This window comes from Diadema antillarum, unplaced genomic scaffold (assembly GCF_040938485.1).
Source record: "Diadema antillarum isolate AM-2024a unplaced genomic scaffold, OU_Dant_1.0 scf00000044, whole genome shotgun sequence".
Classification (NCBI taxonomy): Eukaryota; Metazoa; Echinodermata; class Echinoidea; order Diadematoida; family Diadematidae; genus Diadema; species Diadema antillarum.
In genome coordinates this window covers 1,650,914-1,669,337 of record NW_027270933.1, presented here as the reverse complement: position 1 = coordinate 1,669,337, position 18,424 = coordinate 1,650,914, and the positions used below count along the sequence as shown (strand labels likewise).

General features: G+C 40.1%; 1 protein-coding gene across 1 annotated transcript; it reads left to right on the top strand.

The window, feature by feature from the left end:
* Window positions 1-1,323: 1,323 nt before the first annotated feature.
* On the top strand, window positions 1,324-16,320 carry LOC139713726 (uncharacterized). The gene is made up of 12 exons (XM_071625433.1): window positions 1,324-1,377; window positions 1,739-2,050; window positions 2,888-3,157; window positions 3,478-5,013; window positions 5,789-5,796; window positions 6,615-6,737; window positions 7,940-8,097; window positions 9,828-9,980; window positions 12,295-12,413; window positions 13,558-13,668; window positions 14,582-14,649; window positions 16,161-16,320. The coding sequence occupies exons 2-12, from the start codon at window positions 1,742-1,744 to the stop codon at window positions 16,318-16,320; spliced, it is 3,015 nt and encodes a 1,004-aa protein (XP_071481534.1). The 5' UTR covers window positions 1,324-1,377; window positions 1,739-1,741.
* Window positions 16,321-18,424: the final 2,104 nt, after the last annotated feature.

Sequence of the window (18,424 nt, the reverse complement as noted above, 5' to 3'; positions counted from 1 at the left end):
AAAGTACAAAACTGTAGGACCCCTTCCCGTCTTCTTGAAATCTTTCACTTGACGCCGCCACTCGGCCAGTGCCAGCCCAGGGAGTATTGGCATTACAAATTCTATTTCCATTTCCGCGATCATCGGGCGCGGCGGCCAGCAGCCAAGCCGCACCAGACAGCCGCCGGCCGGCCGGCCGCGCCCCCGCAGCTAGCAGCAGTGAGCTCCGGGCTGTTACCATACCTTGTAAATAACGTACGCTGCATGCACCTAACAGTTAAAAGCTGACTCTGTTATAAAAGTGTTAACGTTAGCCCCTAAAGTTACTCCTGCGTCATCATGAAATTGAAATTATTAGGCCTGGACTGGCTGGATCATCACTGGATTAAAAGATGAAGAACTAAGTTTACTTGAAAAGTGGGTCTACAACAGGGCCTCAGCAGAGCCAGAGCCTAAGAGGCAACAAGGTTGCTCCCCCGCCGCCACCTTCGTCATTGACGGACATTGATGAACTGGAAAATCCTACTAGGCTCTAACCCTAGCTACCCACCCCTGCATAGGCTGCAATGCAGAAGGCAACGAGATCATCCCATAGGGAATAGATCATCTGGACTTTTAAAATACAGTCATGACAGTAGTCTACATTTGTAGATCCTACCTACCCAATTCTGAATTCTGTGACATGGTTGAATGCAGCAACACCAGAGCAGAGGCCACCCACAACAGCTTGAAACTGAAGAAACTAAGATTAGTTGCGTCTGAGACAAAATGCCTTTGCTATAACTTACAGTAAAAGCCTACATTGAATTATTTTTGCACTTCCCTCTTGGTGTAACAAAAGATAGAGCACTTGACTCGCTTGTTTAATGGAAGGCAGGGGAATATTTCACCCTTCATATGTTCTATAGACTATACTGTATACTTCGTAGCAGAACCCTCCAGTTAAAACCATAAATGGACATTTATGCTTCTTTGCCCCCCCCCCCCCCCCCCAAAAAAAAAAAAAAAAAAAATGATCCTTGTTTCTGGAAAGATTTGTTTTATGTGCGAAGATAAACTATTTCTGCAAGTTTTGTGTTACTGTCACTTAAACTTTAAAGGATGATCTCATGCTTTTAATACACTGTGTACATGTACCTTCACTTCAGTCAGTAGTGAGGCGGTTACTGTTTTGATATATGTTGATATATCATGCTAATTCATAAAACTTGAATACCGGTACCAATCAAAATCAGCTAACCCGTACTGGTACTTCCACTTTTTATGCAATATATTAAGAGTAACTTTTGCTGATTCGATTATACATGGGGCTGAGCAGATTCAACTGTCTTGCTGGAAAATGAACTGGAAATTCCACTGGAATCCTCGCAAGACTGCACATTAGCAAAGCACTGATTGGTAAGTTAGGGTTCATGGCCCTACTTTATAGTTCAGTTTAAAATGGAAATATTGTCCTTTTGAGTTGTAATTTGAGTTAATATGAGAGACTTAGAGTGGCCTTCCCCCTGCTAATGCTGCAAATTTGTCAATGAGTGACGAAACTAAGTTTCTAGGTATGCATCATATCATTGCACCTGCTGGTGCCGATGTGAATCCTATCCTCTTTATGGTATTTCCTTAAATGTTCTTAATTTTATTTCATTTTCTGATGATTGATTACTGAAAGCCCTGACATTCAACTATCAATCCAGCATTAATGTAATTTATATAATTTATATATATGTGATTTATATTGACGTCTGTCTTTTTTTACTTTCAGACCATGCCAAAAGCAACTTATTCGGAGGCATCACTAGAGGATGCAGTGAACAGGGTACGACTGGGTGAGTTGTCGCAAAGACAGGCGTCGATCCAATTCTCCATTCCCAGGAGCACCCTGCACGACAAGCTGTCCGGTCGCCGGCCCGAGGGTGTCAACAAGCCAGGCCCCTCACCTCGTCGATCAAAGCCTAAGGCTAAAGAGGCCCGTGTAGCCAAGAAATGGGCAGTGCAGCTGTCGGAAAAAAAGTATGTCTGCAACAAAGAGCCATCGAGAAAAGAGAATGACCGCAGCAAACAGCAGACTGTAAAGGTGAATAAGAATACCTCTGTATTCCCTGTTTTGAAAAATGGGCAAGAACATTGAGTGCATTTTATATAACGACTGAAGAGATCCTTGTCATTTGATTGGTTGTTTGACGTTGATTACTCGGCCCATTTTACTATGAAGTCATCATCCGTGCAATCGCGGTTCCATTCACCGTGCAATTTTGGATCCATACGATTTGCTCCATTGCACGCTCACTGTGCTCACTGAGAGCCCGGCACACTATGCTTGCGTGTACGTGTTGCAGATTGTATGTATGCGACAGCGCGCTACCTATAATAGCATAAAACACTCAGTGAGCACTCTCGTGATCTCAGATTCTCACTTGTTTCTAAATTAATAAAATATGAAAGGACAAGGATATCTTTCAGGCGATATATAAAACAAATCATAAATGTTTTTAATTCGTGCAATGGACAGAATATTTTATTCAGTGAAAGATGAAATGTTTGATCCATTCAACTCGGCTGCGCCTTGTTGAATGGATCATTTCATCTTTCACCTCATAAAATTTTCCATCCATTGCACTCATAAACATTCATTATTTGTATAATGAATGTTCCATCTAAATATTGACACAGATTTAGAAAAAAAACCCACAAAAAACAATCATTGGACATGTCCATGTGCTGTGCTAAAGATGTCTTCCTTTCCAGACAATTTTTTTCTTTTGTGATTATTTGTAAGACTGATTTATAAATGTGTTATAATTATTGGATCACATTTTGAAAAGAGAGAGACGTCCAAATAGTAATTTCCAATGTATTGATATCTGCGTAAATCCATGGCAAGTGATTTATAGCAATTTCTGTTTTATTTCAGACCATACCGAATATAACTTATTCAGAGGCGTCACTGGAGAATGCAATGAAGAAGGTGCGACAGGGTGAGATGTCGCAGAGACAGGCGTCGATCCAATTCTCCATTCCCAGAAGCACCCTGTATGACAAGCTGTCTGGTCGCCGTCCCGAGGGTGTCAACAAGCGAGGCCCCTTGCCTTTCCTCACCAAGGCTGAAGAGGCTGGCATCGCCAAATGGGCGGTTCAGATGTCAAGAATAGGGTACCGCCGCAACAAACAGCAGATTCTTAAGGTGCATACATATATATTGATATGCTGCCTGTTTTGAAATATATGCATTTATCATAGTAAATAATGAATTGTGAAAGGAGATGAATATATATAGTTGAATTAAGTGAAGAGAAATAATACATTTTGGAGATTTACAATAGTTTGTATTTTGCTTCTTTTCAATAGAGAATTTGTTTTTGTTACTTCAATTATCTAAACATACATTGTATTCTGTCCACTTTTAAGAATGAAATAAAAAAAAAGGTTTATGACTATGTTACAAGTACATCAATATTTTTCTGTTATTTTCACTGGATTCTGTGCTTGTTTTCCTTTCTCAAGATGGTCCAGGACATCATCATGAGTGAGGGACGAAAGACTCCGTTTAAGGATCATAAGCCAGGCAACAACTGGTACAAGAGGTTCATGGCCCGGAATCCGATGCTGTCCGTGATAATGACAAAGGGCCGCGGTGTGAGAAGGGCTATCTCAACATCCAATACACTTCATGATTGGTATCAGGGTCTTTATGTGTATCTGAAAAGCGAGAACAGTGCAAGCATTCTGGACTGTGCAGATCGCATCTGGAATGTGGGTGAGAGCAGCTTTCAGATCAGTCCAAGGAGTGACCGAGTGTCGAACTCGAAGGCGTCAGAGTCTGTCGATGCATTCACGAAAGGAACAAAGACCATGCTAACGACGCTGGAGGCAGCATCGGCCTCAGGCAAATACGTTCCTCCTTTCATCGTTTACCCAGGGCAGCGAATGTCCCGAAAGTGGAAACTTCCGGAGGAAGCACCGGACAGTTGGTTCTACGGTGTGAGCAAGACAGGAAGCATAAACAGCGAGTTGTTCTACTCCTGGATGTGCAACCACTTCCATCCATTCCTGCGTAGCGTGGGAACCAACTTTCCGGTGCTCCTTCTCATCGATGGCCACTCAACCCACGTCAATCATCATGTGAGTGAGTTCTGTGCCGAGAACGGTATCATCCTGTACGGACTTCTGGCTCACTCGTCACGCTTCAGACATCCTATTGATACAGTATTCGATCCCCTGAGGAAACTATACAACAAAGCCAAGGCCGCATGGAAAGATAAACATCTGGGGAAGTGTCCCAACAGAGCGGTCTTTGCAAGTATCTTTGCTAAGGCCTGGGCGGAAATGAAGCCGGAGTACGCTCGGGCAGGATTCAGAGATGCGGGAATCTTCCCCTTCACTGGAGAGCGTAACCCAGATAAGGCTGCAGCATCCCAGCTCTTCAAAGCCACACCTGCGGTTAGCACGTCGTCTACTGCATCTGCAGCAGTCTCGTCTTCTACCCCTCCTCGGACACCTTCACCTGCGTCCAGTTCGGATCTTTCGTCGTCAGATTCAGAGAGCACAGAGAGTTCTTCAGACTCCTCACCCGGCTCATCGCATGCCTCTCCCAACCCACTCAGACGGCCAGTTGGAGCTCCAAGGCTGAGTGATCGTGTTGGGCCTCACCTCAACAAATACCAGGTGCACCCAGAGGTGACAAGGGTACAGAAGATCAAGAAGGTGGTGCCACAAGCGATTTTGGGGGCGGGGAAGCGGGCATACCAGGAGAGGAAGAGAGAGGAGGAGGATGCCAGAGAGAAACGGAGGAAAAGGAGCATGAAAGAGAGGAGAGCGAGCAAAGAGGAGGGGAAGAAAAAGCGTGAAGAAAAGTCGTCTGGAAAAAGAAAGGCGAAGCGAGCCCGCACTGACGTGATTCCTGAAGATCGATGTAGCGAGGATGACAGTGACTTTCGTGAAGCAGATGCTGAATGGGAGGGGGACAGCCACAGCAGACCATGGATCGATGTAGTCGGCTTCTCAGAACTTGCCGGCATGACGGTGAAGGAGATACAGGAAGTAGATTTTATGCCTCATTTCTGTAACAAATATGAAATGCCCCCTCCTTTTAATACCCACCTCCTTCCCTCATTGGCTCCCTGCCTTTGACTATTAACCTACCCCTATTACTGTATGCGTCATGTTTTGATAGCGAGTCAAATTTCTCGCAATTCGGGACTTTCAGGCAATTTTGCGAGTGGTTAAATTCACGATTGTGGAGTCCAGTCCTGAACAGAGAAATATATGCGTGCACCTCATATTCATGTCCTGATCAGAGTTGATATTTTTGTGCTTTTAAAGGGGATGGCTAGTAACTGATCAGTGGGAATCAGTGGGAATGCTGAGGGATGATTGTTTCAATCCTTTTGGGATTCATTTATGAGTACATCATATATCTATTCTTGTGTGAAAATTATTTGCATCAGAATGGTCTCATATTCAAGTAATGTGCAGTTTAATGTTTCCAGGTAAGCGTCCCTGGTCAGTGACGGGGCATTTATCCGCACATTACTTGAATATGAGACCGTTCTGAAGCAAATCATTTTCACACAACAGTAGATATACAATGTACTCTTAAATGAAACCCACAAGGATTGGAACAATCATCCCTCAGCATTCCCACTGATTCCCACTGATCGGTTACTAGCCATCCCCTTTAAACTCGCAAATAGCACCCGACCTGTGAAATTTGCGAAGTGAAAACGTCGCAAGATACACTTAGCATACACAGTATTTAGTCCCTGCTTTGTTTTATGTCCCTGCTCTCTTCCTAGACTGTGCATGTTGTGCTTAGGCTGTGATGTGGGTTTACTTACCCTGCATGTTTGTCATTTTGCCTCTGAAAAAGATTCTGCTAGGATCAAAAGCTCATCCCCCCTTTGACTCCATTTTATGCCAGTGACTTGCTAATGTTGGATTTATGAAGCAGTGTTAAACAGCTTTTATTGACACTCAATATTAAATACTTCAAAGTATTATTTCCCTCGGTTAAGCCTCATTTTCTGTTTTGTTCCGTGTTGTTTATTTGTTTTTGTTTTACCCGTAAGTATAAGTGATTTTGGTCATTTTTTTGTTCAGGTTTCGAATGTATGTACATATTTTCACATAGCTATTTAATGTTTACAATGTTTCATCCAGAGGTTCAAGACTTTGTTTTGTTTGGTTTTTGTTCTTTTTGTTCTGAGTGTTCGTTACTCCACAGGTTTGTAATTCTGCAAGTTTGTCAGGGACTTCATCAAAGTTCTTAATTTGAAACAAAGACACTTGTTTCAAGTTTTGCATTTTGCTTGTTTCAAAAGCTGCATGACATTTTTTGAAACTGTGCACCCTTTGATACGTTCAGATTTACAGAACCCTATTTCACTTTCAGAATTAAGACACTTTTGAATATCTTCAAGTTTCTGTATGGAATGACAACCTCTCTGGATAGTGACTATGCAGATTAATGAACCATGACGTTTTTCATGCCAATGTACAATGTCTCAGTTATTTATTTTCTTTGTCTTACAGTGTTTTATTTCCTCTGCTCAAAAAAAAAATCCACCCAAGTGAGACCCTCGTTACCATACCTTTAATGTACCATGCCATAAACACTCCACACGCAAACTTTTTACCTACAGGACCCATCAAAGCAGTGTCGTCACCATGTCCAACCCGTCGAGTGATGCAAAGTCATACAATGTTCTTAATCCGATCCAGTCAGCTCTTGAGCTAGCGGTCGACCTGCAGAAATATATTTTGAGGTTTGTTCTGAAGAGAAAATCCACCATTCTAAAATGATAACTTTTCGCATGCATGAATTTCTTATGTCTTTTGGGAGGGGCCAAGATTTGCTAAATAAAAGTACTTTATGCAAAAGTTCTTGTCCATACACTTATAAAATGAATACTAGTGGCAATTCATGAAAATTTCACGCTGCAAAAAAAAAAAAAAGGCGGTCAGCTCCAGTACACAGAAATTTTGTGCCATGAATATTTCTGGTTTACATTAGGTTTCTATAGATTGCTTTTACTGAAACTTGTGTGATGAACCCATTGACTGAATTTGTAAATTTTGGTGTATATAGATATAGACCCAGAAGTGCTTTGTCATGCTGTCTTTAATTATGTGTCATCTGGAAACATAAATAGATCTAACTTTTGAGTTTGATAGAAACAAAAATGCTACACGTTATGACATGACCTCAAGGGACCTGTGTTCTCAAAAGTCATCCAAAAATGACGTAGGAATATCGTTTGATAGAGTGTTTTGGTTTTTTTTCTTTTTTCAGCTATTATTATTTTCCAAATACCAGATAGACTCTATACAAAAAGCATGATATACATGTACACCTGGTTCTTGTATGTCATTCTGTTGTAAACTCATTTCTTAGGAAATTGGCTGAAATTCACCACACACTTTGATACAGGAGCCATTACTAAAAAAAAAAAAAAAAAAATGCTGAAATTTACCATACACTTTGATACAGGAGCCATTCCAATGTAGCCATCTGTAGGCTACAGCAATAATCCATCATTAAAGGCATCATATGCCAAAATGATTCACAGGCTATTAGTCTAACAAAGCACATACAGACACTAAATATTAAGTGCATCAGAGTAAAAAGAAAATAATGTGAAAGATAGCATATTCATGTGTGCCGAGCACACATTAGGCAGAGCTGATATCCTCAAGATGGTTTTGCCTTGCCAAATTATAAAAAAATTCAAATATTTACCCGTTGAGGACATATTATGGTTTTGCCACAACACACATTTCCCATTGACACCTGCCCGAGTATACTCCGGACTAGTCTTCAACGGGTTAAAGTACTTGATGGATAGACATCCAGATAAACTACTAGTACATAATATTATTTCAGCAAATAAAGGCATGATACCCTGTAGTCTAAAAACATTCAAGAAAACACGCCTGCCCACTATCGCTCTTTCTTTCATCCCCATAGATTGAAGGCTATGTTCATGTCTGAAGACGGCATGGAGGTGGATTACACACGACTCAAGTACAGCGACCTCTTCACAAACTTCCAAGGCAAGACCAGAGAGCTGCAGGCCATTGACCTTCGACCCCTGACCTCTGACCAGAGAAAGGCATTCTTCATCAGTATCCTTGCATGCAACTCAATACCAAGAGAATCAAAATTGTAGAGGGGATTCAACCCTTTATATTTCCAGACACCAGCAGTTAGCATTCCTAACTTGCCAAGCTTTTCATATGAAGCCATTCAGTAATCCATCCAGTGTTGACCTGCATGTATACACCATTGTAGATGTTAAGTTAGCAAGCCCACTCAAATGTACATTGTAGTTACAGCCTTGTGTGTCTCAGTCCAGTAGTAAGACCATTCTGACCCACAATGTAATAGGGATTAGGGATGTATGTTAATCTGTATAGGCCAGGGCTGGCACTGCATTTTTAACCTGTTGAGGATGGGCTGATTTTGCTACAACACGCATTTCCCATAGACACCTACCTGAGTGTACTCCGGACTCGTCCTCAACGGGTCAGAAATGAAGGGGACACAGTTTATGGGAACAGGGATATCAAGTCATTTTGAGGATGAGAAGGAGGAGGGTTAGACATTTTGGATTGCAGTTAACTCTTTATGTGCCACATTCGCACGTCCGACTCAGTCGACGGCGTGCCAACTTCGCATATTCTGCTCAACAAACAAAGCCGCCAAAACCGATCGATAATTCGCTAATCACTGCTAATCCCGCGGCACGATGAAAGCGTTTCTCGTGCTTTTGTTCCTCTCTATATACGGCTTTCATTCTATGTGGTGATTGACTATCAAGCCGTGTTCCCAACTAGATTTGCTCGTACATTCTAAGTTGCAGTCACGGTTTTATGTGCAAAAGTCATGCCTTTACAGTAATGTAGCAACTGGTCATTCAAAAGAAAAACTGAAAATAGATTCGTCATCAATTTATATGGAAACAAAGCTTGGCATTCCTCTTTAACTTTGCCTACCGATATGCCCATCTTAACAGAAATTTGTAGAAGTTATGCAAATTGGAAAAACAGAATTTTTTCTCAAAGCATGACTACCTTCGTGTCTCAGAATAACGTGGCACACGGGGTTTCCACCATGGCACATAAAGAGTTAATCGTGTCTCGAACTCGGCTATCATGCAAAATAAAATAAAAACTTTAATTTTTTTCTGTTGCTTTTTCCAGGGTTAATTTCTATTCTACCAAGCATGTAATCGTTTTGCCATAGGCATCAGGTTAATGCTCAGACTGAACAAAAAGTTGTAATTGCCATTTCAAAGTTATAAAAACAAATAAATGCATTGTACCTGGAATAAGAATCAGGGGCCACAAAACACCCCAGCTCCTGCAGATGGGGTTTACAAGATGGTATGTGTCCATTCGTACTCAGCTTATCACACTTCTTTGCTTTCATTTCATTCGAATGATTAATTTCCAAGTGCTGTTGACTGTTTTGCTTTTCTGTTCTCCCTTCTATTCTGCTTTGATATGTAAGGCTTTTAATAGTGTCCAGTAGTGAAACTGCTTGGTACCCCAAACACAGTTCTCTAGTACCCAGCTTATATGTACTGTGAGCAGGTTACTTTATAAATACTACAGCCGAGGCTCCTCGAGACAGCAATAGCAGCCTCTGAAACCAGCCTGGGTAGGTGGTTTCAGAACCAGACCTGATTGAATCTCTTCTTCTTTTTTTTCCAGTCCAGTCTGTTTATACTGAGCTGAAAGGCTACTTGAGGCTGCTATAGGAAGCTTCAGAATCCCCTTTTAGCTCAGTATAAACGGCATTGAGCACTTGATAGAGGTGAATCCTTAGCTGAGAATTAACATCCCCCACGCAGATGTGTACAATGCCCTGACCGTCCATGCCCTGGCCGTCAGAGAAAAGCTTCCCTCTTCTGTCTTGGAGATAGAGAACTTCTGGCAGACCAGCGCTTACATCATCGCAGGCCATGCATATTCATTAGATGACATCGAGCACGGCATACTAAGGAGTAAGACTATCCAGAGTTCCTTTCTTATATTTTGTGTTTGTCATTCTGAAGTAACAGTAGCCAATGATGTCCAGAATGAACAAGTTTGAAATTTCGGTCGTTGGACATTTGGAATTTATGAAATTTATTTCATCAGAGTAAACCTTAAATCACACCACAGACAGGTGGTATGATATGAATACCTTATAATGGTATCTTCAATATGATGTAACTAATCCAATTGAGGATAAACTAGGTATTTGTAGATTTATAAACTTGTGCTGCACCCTTATACAGTTGTATTTAGGTTGATATATGGAAGGAATATCAGTGGCATTTAAAGTCAGAATAAGATATTGTTATCATATTGGCTATTTTGTGTATCCTTGCTGTGAATTTGATTGCCAAATCTCTATACTTGTGTTTTATGTGTTTGACATTGTCTTCCTCTCCGAACGGTTGGCAGCAAAAAGTCACTTAGTCCCCCCCCCCCCCCCCCCATTTTTTCCCCTTTTTTTCCAGATGATACTGTTGTCAAGTGTAGAGCTCATAATCCTTTGAATAATGGTACTGTTGAAAATTCATGTAAGCTAATCACTTTATCATAGCTTTTCCTTTCTACAGGCAGCTAGTGTTTGTGCTTGCATTACTGTGATATTTCTTTACCCCATAATATGACAATACAGTTATAGGTTATCATGAAATATGACCAAAAAAAAAGAGTAAAACCCACAACAATATTCATCAACAACAAAAGAAAATGGAAATGATAATGATGATGATAGTAATGGTAATAAGCAATAACAAAACAGTGATATAATTTGTGTTAATTTTGTAGAATTAGTTTTAATAATGGTAATGATAATGATAACGCTGATGATAGTAATGGTAAAAGCAATAACAAAACAGTGATATCATTTGTGCTAATTTTGTAGAATTAGTTTTAATAATGGTAACAAAATGATAATTATCAGTGGTAATTGTTTTTTTATGCCTCCGCAACGAAGTGGCCGGAGGCATTATGTTTTCGGGTCGTCCGTCCGTCCGTCCGTCCGTCCGTCCGTCCGTCCGTCCGTCCGTCCGTCCGTCCGTCCGTCCGTCCGTCCGTCCGTCCGTCCGTCCGTCTGTCCGTCCGTACGTCCGTCCGTCCCGTTTTGTTTTTGTCGATATCTCAAGAACCGTGCGATGGTTTTACATCAAACTTGGTATGAGGGTATATCCGTGGGGGATAATACTTTGTGTGGATTTTAGGGTCACAGGGTCAAAGGTCAAAGGTCACAGGTTATTTTGTGAAAAAAAAACCATGAAATTTCATGTTTTTCTCCATATCTCGCAAATGGTTCAAGGTATCTTCATGGAACTTAGTATATATGCTTGTACCGATGAGCAGTGATTATCTAGGGAAGTTGGGGGTCATGGGTCAAAGGTCAGGGGTCAAAGGTCGAGGTCAACTCCTCAAAATATCACTACTTTCCTTAAAATGCAATATGCCTGAAGGTTGTTTTTTTTTTTTTTAACTTGATGTATGGCATTTATTACCCAATATATATTTTTGGGGAAGTTTCTTGCCTAAAGGTCAAAGGTCAAAAGGTAAAAGGTCAAGTGAAAGTGCTAAATTGCACTTTTTCCTTCATATCTCGAAAGTAACTCAAGGTATCATCATGAAACTTACATATTTATGCATGTTCAACCTAACAGTGATTCTCTTTGGAACTGCGAGGTCAAAGGTCAAAGACCAGGTTTAGATAATGCTATTTTCCCATTTGATACTGAAATTATACTTTTTCTCAATACCTTGAAAATTACTCAATGCATAAACTTATAAAAGGGTCAAAAGTCAAGTAAAAATCATCGATTCCCCAAATACCTGCACTCTTACATTTTAATCATTCATCCAATTGAACCTAGTTCAAGGAAAGTGAACATTCAGCACATTTGTGTCAAACCTGTCATTTTAATATTTTGCCAATTGTGTGAAACTCATCACACATTGTCAAGACATTGTACTATAGACCTATTAGGAGAACCATGCATTATGGCGGAGGCATATCAGTAGCCGTAGCGATATATCTAGTTGTTTTTTTTTTTTGCTTTCTCAAAGCAAGCTGATGATGTTGTTTGGAGCAGCTTGCCTGTTAGCCTCTTACTTTTATTCACCTTCACTGCATGCTAGGCATAAATTCTCCATTTCAGAGAGATGTTCTTGATTATTATCCCACAATTTGCCATATAATGTTAGTGATTGAAAGATTGTATCTGAATAGAATGGTATCATATGGATCACTACTGACTGGTTTCCTTTGGGTCCCTGTCCCCAATGTTGTCCACCCTTTAGAAAACAGGCCACACCCCTCTACGAAGAAGTGCTGTTTCCAGGACGATGACCCCAGGTTGACCTTTGCCGTGGATGACTTGGATGCACGTATCCACTTTGCTCTCAACTGTGGTGCTCAGGTATGACATTTCACAAGAACCACTTGATGCAAAATATTGATGGGGATTTTGATTATTACACATGATGATAGAAAATAAGATAACTTGGTAACTCCTTCCGTGCCCAGGTACATTGCTGTAACTTGCAAAGTTTTTTCAGTGCCTGACATTTAGTAATCTATCCCCACTTGCCCAAGTGGTGGATTAGCTAGCCCACTCGTGTAGCACATGTGCCTCAGTCCGATGAGGAGATCGAAGTAACAAAATAGAGATTTGTAGGGATCATTATCCATACATTATTATAGAGTATTGTAGAGATTTACTCTGAAAGTCACAAGCAAATTTGTAGGAAAAAGAGACACAGCACTAAATCACAAAAGAAGTGGGTTTTGTGGCTGGGTGAGTTTTTTGGCATCCAAAATGGGACCTCTAGATTGAAAATCTGAAGGCGTATTAGATAATCCACTTAGCCAGTTTGGCTTTTTGTAATCCTCTAAGGCATTATATTTCTGAAAAAAAAAGAAGTTTTGCCAGCTGTTTAAATGATACATTATCAAATGATATGTTAAAGATGGGCCATCCCTTTTGCATGCAAATTTTTGAAAAATTGGTGAGAACACTTAGGTATTAAAGAAAACACTATTTGGAAACCTCCTGTAAATTTTGAACCCAAGAGGGTCTTTATTTGTTTAGATAAATTGACCAGTAAGATTTGAATAATTTTTTTCTACTACGAAAAAATTACAAATCTAAACTACTAGTCTAGTTTTACAGACCTGCATAATGCACTTATGTACTTCATGTAAGTGGTGTGTTATTATTTTCCCATTGATAACAAAGTAAAAGAAGCTAGTGAATTCCTCTTTTCTGACAGCTTTAACATGCATATCTTTTGTTCGAACTATAAGTATCATGTTACAACCACAGGAGGATTAATGTATGCAGCTGTGCCTAGTACATAATACGTTAAGGTGAGCGTTTGGTGTATTATTTGAATTTTAACGGCTAACAACCTTCAAATATCACAGCAATGTTATAGCTTTACAATAGTCTTGTCATTCTGGTGGAATATATCATGTTCTGTGCTATTTGGGAAGGAATGCAAAAGGGATGGCCCATCTTTAATTCTTTGGTGTACCAAACATTCTGTTCCCTTCCCTTGCAGTCCTGTCCACCCATCAATGTGTACACCGAGAAGAACGTAGAGAGGGCGCTAGACATGGCATCCAGGAATTACCTGGACCAGGAGGTGGACGTGGATACAGATGCTATGGAGGTGAGATGAGTGTTATTAACCCGGTGAAGACGAGTCCCGAGAATATTCGGGCAGATGTCTAGATGGGAAATGCGTGTTGTAGCAAAATCAAACCGTCCTCAATGGGTTTAAAGTGGATGAAATGATGATGATGATGATCGATGATGAAGTTGATGATGATCATGGTGATGGTGGTGATGATGGTCGTGATGGTGATGATGATGATGATGATGATGATAGTGATGATGATGATGATGATGATGATGATGATGATGATGATTGCATGTTCTTCTGGAAGTAATGATTGCTGTAGGAGCTTTAAAAGCAATACAGTAGTGGCCTGTTTATGCTAAAAGGGAGTAAATCTCAAAAGTGGCATATCTGGTAAATGAGTGCTACCGTATAATTCACTCTGACATTTAGTTCAAATGTTGTATTAATTGACCCACATTATCTCTAAGCAAGTTGTGTATTTTTGCTCCAACCTTCAAATCCAGACATTAGTGAAGTTGTTTGCAAATAAAAATGAAATTTTAGAGGATACATACATGAAAGAAGAAGAAGAAAAAGAAAAAGAAGAAGAAAAAAAAAGAAGAAAAGAGAATGAGGAAAACAAACAAACACGAGCATGATTGAACAAGATGGAAATATTGTAGTAACTGAATTGCACAATGGTAATCATGCCACAAGCTGAAATACACAGAGTTCAACCTGATGATAATAGTTAAAGCGTTGTAACTGTAATTCAGTTTTAGTAAGAGTAATTTTAGGTAGCATTTGGAAAAAATGCAATCTGTATCTTCATTATTATTGTTATTGTTATCATTGCTGCTTTTATCATTGTTGAAATACTGTAGTATTGCCATTTCTGTATTGTAAAACTTTATTATTGTCAAAATCATTGTTACTATCATCATCATTATTATCATCATAGATCAAGCTGCCTGCCCTCCTGAAGTGGTATGGATCAGATGCTGCCGAGACTCAGCTCGAAGTAGTGAGGTGAGTGGAGATTTCTCCCGTCTTCTCAACCTTTTTCATCACAAAGCTTTCCCTCTCTGCCACTGGAGTTCAAACCTTGTACTGTTGCTGTGTCTCCCCTTAAAATTCTCTTTTCTTTTCTTTTCTACTGCTCAAGGTTTATTGGAGAACCATACATTTTTGTATGTATTTTTATAGTTTCGCAACTTCCGGGAGGGCCAAGGTTCGCGACAATAAAATGCAGGCTAAAGTTCTTGTCTACACTGTGTGCATCGAAAGACAGTGACAGTTCGCAAAAATTTCGTGGGGGGAAAAATGTCGTTGGCTCCAATTCGCAAAAAATTTCAGACCATGGATATTTCTGGTTTTACAGATTAGCTTCCTCCTGCCTAACCTGAAACTGAAGTCATCAAAATTTGTTGATCAGTAAGGCTGAGATAGCACCAGGGAACATCTCTTATCCTAGAGCTAATGCTGGGCCCAGGATAAAAAAGGATATCCTGCTCCTTTTGTGTGCTAGATGCACACATGCAATATTGTGTACCGTTACATTTAGTCTCCAGTTTCCAAAAGGGTTCAGGTAGGGGGAATCTCAAGTTTAGGGGATGTTTTGGGCTGGAATCTCTGCACCATGCTGTATTCTCAGAGAATCTTGTCTACTACGTGCTTTCCTTAATCACTGGGTATGGATGTTCACTGAAACTATTACCAACACCAATGCAAAGCCTTGATTGTAATGCCTTCATATCAAAATCCATATTGTACTGTCTGTAGGATACTTCAGTGGGGAATGGTTGCATTCTTACCCTGTTGTTTGGTTGTCTCATATATGCCGAGGTCAAGTTTTGATGGGGAATATAATGCATTTGTTCTACTTACAAGTACATTGTAGTTTTGCATGTGACAATGATATCATAGAATGAACTGTCAACAAAAAGCTACTAGTATTGCATAACTCTCTTTTAATCCAAGTCTTGCCACACTGGACCATATATGAAGTATTGCATATTGACACCATAAACAGGCAGCCAAATTTAATTTCAGATCACTTTTTGTATAGGTTTTAACTGAACATTAATCAAATAGTGTTGCACTTGATGTTATTTTGCATGAGTGTATGTCACTTTTAAATGATTCACATCCCTGACAGGAACGACGATCCCTTTCTTGTGTGTATACGTGTACTAGTATGTATTTGCTTTTTTACCATTTATGACATCCAACCCCATTCGAAAAGGACCATAGGTTCATAAGCCTCATCTTGTTGGAGTAACTCTTTCTCTTTTGTTTCGTCTTTTTTTTCCCTCCATAATATGCATTGCACTCAGGGATTCATTGGTGCATTTTGTTTTTCAGGCAAGATCAGGAATCCAGGTCCTGGTAGTACATGTATCAAAATTCAAGTTCTTTTGAGTACAAAGATGTAGCTTCAGATATTTCAGGCCCTCTCTTTCATTGTAACTGGTATCCCTGTATATTGCTGATAATGTGACTTTCCTTTGTTTGATGCTGGTCATCGTCAATCTCCACAGGTGGACGGTGCCATATCTCGGCCAGGAAAAGGCAGAGCAGGTACGAGATCTTCTAGGGATGAATGGTGCGACGGGTAACGTGACCATCACGTTCAAACCATACAGCTGGGCCATCAACTCTGTTGACGCGAGCCGAGTGAATCCCAGCGATGCAACTTAAAAGTGCATATGATCCAACGGGGACACTACAAAGACTACAGAGACTACACCTCCCAACCATTCTGAATTTGGAGGAAAGAATCTGAATTTTCACCATTCCCAGCTCTTGTTTCCGTAGGAGTTTCCTATTTTTCTTGATAATTTTACTACACACCCCAATTGGAACTTCTCTTTCTTTCCCATTTATGAGCCAAATCATCCCTAGTTTTCATTCAGAAAGGTTGGGAGGTCTGGTAATGTCACCAAAGTTGTTGATTTGTCACAAATTTTCTGGCTGTGGGAATGTGACAGAAACTTGTGAGCTTCAGATATATTCCTGTATTTTATTAACCATTTGGTATGTGACTTTTTTTTTTTTTACTACATCCATCTCAGGCAATATTACTCATTCTTCTTCTTTCTCTTCTTCTCATTCTTCTTTTCTCCTTCGTTTTCTTTGTGCGTTCTACTTTTTCTTCTTTTTCTTCTTTCTTCTTCATCCTTCAATGGATGAATCTTTCTTTTTCAATCTTGATGATTCTTTAGAGATATTTTCTATTGCGAGAAAAGTAAGTGAAAAGCTAATAAGACTACCATGGTACATGGTACATGGTTGCTAGTCTGAAAGACAGGACCCCCCATAAAGACAGGACCCCCCATTTCAAAAGTAAGCTCCAGAATCATTTAGTAAGGTAGTCCAGGTTCTTAACAAGTCATGGCTGTGTCATTGCATTGGTTTGCCTCATCAGTGAAAAACAAGAATGAATAACCGGAAAAACGTCCGTAATCTGGACTGCTAGCCATCAGGAGGTAGTCGTCAATGTCTTGGGGAAGCCCATAGATGATGGTTGTATGATTTCTCTTCATACCCCATTCATACTGGGCATTTAGAGTGATCCAGGAGCACTCCTGAACCCCTTTAAAAGCTGTGTGAACAGACAATCGGGACCTTTAGCGTTCATTAAAAGTTATGTCCCTCTCGAGGCTAGGCTCAGGAGCGCTCCTAAAGTGCTCTAACTTCTGTATAAACGATCACCAACATTTAGAGCACTCCGGAAGTGGAATACAGTGTGCACTGTGCAATCCCCACGCAGTTTGTTTGTTAAAGGTTCCTGTGCGTGTGAAAGTTACCATGACAGTTTGATATGCACCTCTCGGTCACTTTGTGTGTGGTCTCCGTGAGCTGTGATTTCTCTGTATGAACAAACTCAGGGAGGCATAAAGTAAGTTGAAGCACATCACCATCAGTCTTGGGCTTGACTTTGTATTAAAGTGGGGTATTAATACATCAAAGCCCATTCAGTAAGCAATTGTTGTAGAGAAAACATGGATTTGTTCGTTCCATTTTGATTGCTGTTATCAGCAAAGTTCTTCTTGTGTACATGAATTGACAAGAAGAACCAACACTTGCTATCGGGCGAAAGCTCGGTGGTCTGGTGGAGATGACGCCTGTCCGGTGATCAGGAGGTCGTAGGTTCAAATCCTGCTCGAGTATGTACGCCTATGATTTTTTTATCATGGCCACCGCTAAAACACTGATCAATTCAGTGCTTTTTACGTCGATGTTGGGCAATATGTTAATCAGTTGCAATATACATCTTGTTCTGTAATAGTATGATACATTTTGAAATGTACTTTATCGCACATCAACATGGTTCATTAACATTCCATGTAAATCTTGTACATGTACAGTATTTCTCACGTGATAATATGCCAGAACTCTGTTGCAGTCTTTTCTTCAGTTTTGAAGTTCCCGCAGAAGAAAATTTCCATTTTTACTTGCATATTTTATGCACTAGCTGTGAATGTCCCATCTCAAATTAACTCTGTGTGATGAATCACAAAGGACTGCAATGGAGTCATGGACACATTCTACTTTTTAAAACAGAGCACAACTTTACTTCATAATGTCCTTTGCTGCAGTGCCTTTTTCTTTATCTAGACATAAAACCAGATTCTTACAAAACACTGGCAACTTCCTCTTGAACCATCAATCCTTTGTGCACTTTTAAAGGCATAATTTACCATTTGCAGATGAAACAAAAAAAAAAAAAACAGCATTAGTGCTTCAAAATAGTTCTGAAACATGAGTTAGGGCTAGAAACAACCACTGCAAGATTTTGAAT